This window comes from Gavialis gangeticus, unplaced genomic scaffold, assembly GCF_001723915.1.
Source record: "Gavialis gangeticus isolate Ggan-Ray unplaced genomic scaffold, GavGan_comp1, whole genome shotgun sequence".
In the NCBI taxonomy this organism is placed as follows: Eukaryota; Metazoa; Chordata; order Crocodylia; family Gavialidae; genus Gavialis; species Gavialis gangeticus.
The window spans coordinates 42,607,397-42,614,368 of record NW_017729006.1 but is presented as its reverse complement, the minus strand read 5'-3'; the positions used below and the strand labels follow the sequence as shown (position 1 = coordinate 42,614,368).

Sequence of the window (6,972 nt, the reverse complement as noted above, 5' to 3'; positions counted from 1 at the left end):
GACTGGGCTCCTACCTACAGGGGTGCACCATACCCAGCCAGGGCTAGGAGTCCTGCAACTAAAGGAACTCTCAGCCCCAGCAGCTGCTGACTTTGGGTTCTGGCAGCACCACGCAGCTGCCAGGACTGAGTCCCGCTGCTGCGAATGTTAAGTCCCGGCAGCATGCCTGCCAATGCCAGGGACCTAGGTGGGTCCTGGCTACGATCTCCCAGCCCTGGGGGTGCGTGGAGCCCTCGGAGCCAGGAGATTGCAGCTGCTGCAGTCTTCCAGCCTTGGGGGCTCCCCTCACTCCTGGGGCAGGGAGCTGCAATCTCATAGCTCAATGGGGCTCTCAACCACTGGAACTTGCTACTTACCAGTGCAGGGGGAGCCCAGGATCGTCCCCCCGCATAGGCAATAAGGTGCAATGGGATCTAATGCATGATCTCATAAATGTGCATCCTGCCAAGTATGTGTGGCATGGCGGGAGGTGTGATTGTGTGGATCATGCATTAGATCTCATTACCCCTTCACCTGCATGTGTAGAGAAGGGCTGAGTCTATCCCAAAAATACAGTTGGTCAAATAAAAGACATCACCCACAAAACTCTTTGCCTCGCACATAGACCGCTGGACCATCACAGCTACAAAAAAATCACTCCAAAACTACCAAAGAAAGATATAAAAATTTTCTGCCTACCATGGAAAATTTACAAACAAAAGAAAAAAAAGGAAGCTGAGGACAAGTAGCAAGGTGGGCTGGCACCAGGGTGTGGCACACCACTTGATTCCCCCACTGCCTACCCCCAACTTGTGGCTGACCCACTGAAGTGGTATAGGAAAAAACAATTAGCAGTGTTGAACGACTAAATTTATTCCTATGAAGTGTTATACTGTGTTGGAGAGGTATTAGCTTGAGTGTCACATGCATATATAGAGGTAATATCTCAATGAATAGTCTTCACTGAAAGCTGGTATAGACATTAAACTTGATAATGATTCAAAATTAGTTTAATTTGGTGAACATCACATACTAATAGGAGAACAAAGTTGGCCCTTAAAAAAATGTTGTGATGGCATGCTGAAATAAAACAAGTTTTAGCTGCTGTTAAAATGCTGAGAACAGCTAGATGTAACATGAGGAAGACAATGTGTTACTTGAGATGAAGATGGTCCAGAACAAGTTGGAAGAAATGTAGCAAAACCCCCAGTTTTCCTTTTTTTTCTTTTAAAATGCATTTCCTGCCCCTCCCCAACCATTTCTGACATTGTCTTCCCATCTCTATTCCCTATAGATAAGTATAAGTAAGTTAAGATGTAGGAAAAGTTTTTACATTTTATTTTACGTAGAAAGTTTTATTTTTCTCTCCCCTCTTTGCAAATAAGTGCTCTGCTATTTTGATATAGATATCCACTGTTTTATAAGTGATAATGATTATGTTTGTACTGCTTTTATATTGTGTGATTACTGTTTTAGGCTTATATATGTAAGTTAGTGTAAGTCATGTCAAGTTTCCATCTTGCAATGTCAAGCCTCCATCTTATCCCCATGCCCAGTTGTGTAACCTATGACTCACACCTACCCCTCCCATGTAACTTGGTTCCTGAATGAATGGGGATGAATGCAGGTGCTTGAAAGACAATGGCAGTAGGTCTAAAAATAGCTCCCTCTGAATGACCAAACCATCAACACCAATACCTGGACCAGCAACCCAGCCCTTGAAACCACCCTCAGCATTCAAGGAACAAAAGATGAGGCAACCCACCATTGTGCCAAGGCTGCACATGCTCAGTAAGAACACCTGGAGCCCTCTGGAACAGGACTGACCTTGCCTGGACAGGCCCTCCTCATAGGAGATCAGAGGTAAATCTGCCACATAAAAAGGGGTAGTGAAGACTGACTTTTTGGGATGCCCTTTCCACCTGGACCAGACCAGCTCCACGTCACACCACCTATCCACCCCAGAAGCCCTGCTGGCAACCCCACTCTGGACAACACTGAGCTGAAGGAGACCCCAACTAGCCATCAAGGACCCACTTTCAGCCTGGGATAGGTAGGTATCACCTGCATATTTCCTCCTCTAATTTGGACTCTCTCTCTCTCCTCTGGGACTTCAGCTCCTGCACCAAGCCTCTTTAACCCCTGCTGCCATTGTCTGTGTGTGTGCGTGTGCAAAGGAACCAATAAGATATCATGTCACCATCTCCCCTGTTCAATAAAACCACTATCACTTGTAACCCTGAGTTGGGTTGTGTTTTACTGAGCCCTGGTCCCTTCCCTATCTTAAATTCTGGTCTCTCTCTCTCCCCCTCTTGGCTCTCAGCCCTGTTCCCGCCACTTTTTGCCTCCTGTCCCTTTTCTGCAGGCTCTTAGCCCTGTTGCTGTCTGCAGGCTCTCAGCCCTGTTCCTGCCACTTTTCACCTCTTTTCTGCAGGCTCTCAGCCCTGTTGCTTTCTGCAGGCTCTCAGCCTCGCTTCCGCCACTTTTTGCCTCTTGCCACACCTCTTCCCAATCCCTATCTCTCTGCCTTCTCTTTTACTTTCCCTCTTTGTGTTCTCCAGCCTCCCCCACCGCAGACCCACTCCCAGTTTTCCTCTCCCCACGTACCTCTCGGCTCCCCTGTAGCGTCCTTGCTCTGGCTCCAGCCTCTGGGCTTCTCCCCGGCATTGCTCCTTTGCTCTGCCAGCTTTCTGCTTTCAATTAACACCAATTAACCTTAAGTTACCCCAACTTCCCTCCAGTCTGCCAGTTCTAATCCCAGTACCAGCAACTTTCATCTCAGTCTCCACCAGCAGGAACCCCAAGCTTCAGCTCCTCAGCCCAGCTCTCTTTCTAGTCTACTGGTTTTAATCCTGGTCCCTGCAACTTTCACCCACTACACTTTCACTCTCTCTCTTACCTTAACCTTCCCCCAGGTATCCCAAGTACACCAAGCACACACATATATACACACCGCAACACCCAAGTTAGGAACTCACCTGTGTGTATGTGTAGGTGAGTGGTATGTATGTGTACTGATATACGTGTATGTCACTGTGTGCATGATATACAAATTAGTGATCCGTGTATGTGTATCAGATGTGCCAGTACTGGTGATTGATTCTGGTCTAATTTCTTTTGGTATGTATAGTATGTGTGTGCGCCTGAATTGGTAGTGTGTGCGTGCCTGGTGGGAGTGCATCCACCGAGAGAGAGAGCGCGCGTGTGTGTCTCTGTGTGTGTGTACCTAATTGATTTTTGAGTGTGTGCATGTGCCCTCCTGTCTAACAGCGCAATATTGAGATCCTGAGAGTTGGCCTGACCCCACAGGGCAACAGAAAGACTGGAAAGGATCAGATTGGCAAGATCTCTAAAACTGATGCTGATCACCCAAGCTTAGTGAGGAGTCCAACGGGAGGCTGAGACTCTCTTTTAGCCTCAGGGTCCTGAAATTGAGAGGACCGACTGATTGAAGAAGTCCCCCACACAAGCATGCCATCCAAGAACTAGGTGTTCGGCTTCAAAAAATAAGCGAGTGAGAAAATGACACAATGACTACTGCTTCGAAATCTACAATTTCCCCTGCCCAATTAAATTATTACCACCTAGAGATGCAAGTGATCTGCCTCCTTTCAGATTTTAGGCCCCCAACCAAGGCAACGAAGAGACTGGAAAAGGCTGTATTTGAAGGTGCCTGTGCTTAACCCTGTAAAAATGTATGGGGAGGAGAGCAAAGTAATTTGCCCATCTAAGATCTATAAATGCAGAGGGCAAAAATTTTAATCTACACGATGTGAGAGATAAAAACAAATATATGTCCAAACTTTCCTGGGTTTGCTGCTGTAAGGACGATCAGTTATACTAGTCATTGCAGTTTACTTGTTAGACATTTTCCAGATTTGATTCCATTTGACTTCATTAGTATAGCATGGTAGCTAAAGAGACTCTTGTTCAAGTTGGCTACCAGCGAATGCCCACATACATCTCCTGCCCTCTTACTGGCTGAAGCTGCTGGAACCTCAGGCTAACAGAAAGAAGAGCTTTCCCTGTGCCAAAGGGATCAAAGCTGACAGCACAGTTCTAGTTATTCTGGAGCTGATCCAAAAGGTTACCCCACATATCTCCCATTTTTCACTCTGCAGCAGAGAAAAGTCCTTGCAGTGGTGGAAACACAATGAAGTCATGGCTGGCCCTTCAAGGACAGAGCCAAGCCCTTCCCTGCCAGTGAACAACAGGGCTAGTCAGTCTTCAAAACAATAGCTGAAGACCGATTAACACATTTGTGTAACTTTACATGAGACCAAGAGGATTTTAATCTAACCTGGACTGACACAGAAATGTCTGACTGGCTACAGGGATCTGGACTCCCTCTACATCTCTGCATGGTGGGAGAGAAGAGGAAGAACATGAGATGATAGGCAGGGGTTTATTTTTGTAACCTCAAGGGACACAGCTCTCTAGACCAGTGGGTCTCAGCTTTTTTTAGATTAAGAGCATCCCTCCACAACTTTCTGAATTTGGCAGTATCCCTGGTTAAGAACCACCATTTTACAGCCCCAGCTTACCTCAGTGGCTCTAAACTGGGGTGCAGGTGGAACTGTCCCATGTACTTACACTTTGGGGAAGTGGGGGGCAGGACAATGACCAGGAAGGGCAGTGGCACAGGTGAGTTCTCCTGCCTGTTTTAGGCTTCCCAGATAACCCTAAATGCAGACAGGAGCACATGCTTGAGTCCCAGCCCTCCCTGGACAGGGCACTTGTGCTGTGGCACCCTAGGGTGCTAGGGAACTCTGGTTGAAAACCATTGCTCTATGATGTTCTGCAATTATCTCCCCAACAGAAATGTATCACTAGAGCAGGAACTCATTATGCAACAGCTAAAGAACTAGTCACTTTAATTAATTTCTAAACTGGTGTACTTTCTGGTTGTCAACTACTACTAGGATAATACAAATTCTATTGCAGGCTCTGTAGTGGCTTACAATTTCAAGTCAACTATCACCACATCATTAGAAAAACATATTTCTATTCAGGATGGATTTTCTGTTAGTTTCTTTGTATATGAGTTTTAAAAATTTGGACTTGAACTACCTGCCTGTTTCAAAATGATATATAATTATATTTAATGCAGAATGTTCTAATTACCATAGTTACCACAAGAAAGAGGTTTGCCACATGTCTTTCCACATGAAGGGATGGGATCTGTGCATACTTTCCGTTCAATACATCCTAGCTCAAGTAATTTGCTGAGAGGAGTCTGCCCACAAGGGCAGCAGTGCACTGCTTGTGGAAGTCGTGGACAAATCTGGCAGGGCTGAGGATGGCACACTTGTACACAGCTGTGTCGCCCACAGTTTAATTTTCTAAAAAGAAAAAACAGAAGGCATTATATAAGGATATCATATTAACTGTGCGTGTCTACATATGGTCATATGGCACCATTGATACCACACCATCATTTAGTACTTCCTTGCTGTGCTTTGCTGCGCTCTGCTGGCCATGCACAGATTTTTTCGCCATACATCGCCATAGCGACATGCTATAACAGGGGAGCATGTCTCTACGGTGACACAGCTGCAGCGTGACGTTCGTGACCACTGATGCTACATTGCTGTAGTGTGCTGCTATGGAGACGCAGCATCTTGTAATAAAATGTAATCTTGAGTTTTTGGAGAGAAAAGGGCCCTTACCTGCCACACATCTTCTGACAGGAGAAGTTCCCAAATCCATCAGAGAGCTCTTCATTCGTTCCACACAACACATCTCGAAAGCTGCTCCCACAGTAACATACTAAGGAAGAAAAAAATTCAGAAAGGAAGAATAGCAACATTACCACAAACAGCATGGGAGGATACTGAATATTATACGTACACAACTGAAGGGCATGTGAAAAAGAAAGATGTGGGAACTGGTTTAAAAGCAACCTTTAGGTGTACTGCAGATGCTGTAGTTCAGTTGCATGCATTTCAGTAGCTGCATGCAGGCTTGAATTTTTACATTATTTCTATTAAAAAATATATTGTAACAAGAGCAGAGAGAAAAACATACTTCAGGGCCCACAGTCTAGATTAGTGAAGTATGATTTGACTGGCAAAAAAGATAATGCATCTTAAGTATGGCCAGTCATAGACATTATGCATACACCAGTATAAGTGACCAAAACCACATCTAAACCCATTACAGTACAGAAGTTCAGCACATGTAGACTGGTTTAAAAATGGTAGAACCTGGTCTAAGATGGATCCAAATGAATGTAGTATATCAGGCTTAAGTGATTTAGGCTAGAACTTCTGTACCAGATCCCCTCCCAATTCAAGTTAGGTCCCAGGCTCCATCAGAATCACAGGCACCTTTGTGGGCCCCACTCCGATCCCCTCCCTTACAGGTTGGTATGCGGGAACTCAGCCATGCTTGGCTGCTCTGAGCTGTTAGCAGGTGGGAGTGGGGAGGGAGTGTCTGTAGCTCATGAATTTTCTATATTTATATGATGTCCCTAGGTAGGGGGGGCACTCCACCAAAGCCAGAATTGTGCCCCTTGGTTCTCCAGAACAACAGGTGGAGCCAGCAGGAGACTGGCACAATTGCAAGAATCATGCTGGGTACCTGCTGCCACCACCTGCAATTTGCAGGAGGAGCCCTGAGGGGCCTGATTCTTCCTTCTGTGAAGCTCCCCTTTCCCTACTGCATGGCACAGGGATACAAGCGCCTTCTGCTGGGGGGCAGTGGCTCTGGTCTTGTTGCCTGGTCTTGTGCCAGCTTGCACAGGACCAAAGACAGGCATAACTGAGCAGGAGTAGGCAGGAGGCACGGCCCCAGCCTGAACCAGTACAGCTGTGTGCGGCGGAGGAAAGGGACAGGGCAGAGGCTTCCCCAGATTGCCCGCCCAAGTTGGCCAGCATGGCTCCTTTCCCCAGCCCTGCACCCCATCCCCCCTTCGGGCTATCAGTGGCAAGGGAAATGAGGAGGGACAGAGTCCCCCACTGCACGAACCCAGACCGTTCGGGGGGGGGGGGG

The 6,972-nt window shown here is 46.7% G+C and overlaps 1 protein-coding gene across 1 annotated transcript in view; it reads right to left on the bottom strand.

The window, feature by feature from the left end:
• The window catches only part of NFX1 (nuclear transcription factor, X-box binding 1), a 103,561-nt gene that overhangs the window by 65,756 nt on the left and 30,833 nt on the right, over positions 1 to 6,972 (bottom strand). The window contains exons 8-9 of the mRNA XM_019508727.1: positions 5,649 to 5,748; positions 5,104 to 5,321 (exon numbers count right to left, since the gene is read on the bottom strand). Of these exons, the coding sequence (XP_019364272.1) occupies positions 5,104 to 5,321; positions 5,649 to 5,748 (318 nt within the window). The remainder of the gene's footprint in view (positions 1 to 5,103; positions 5,322 to 5,648; positions 5,749 to 6,972) is intronic.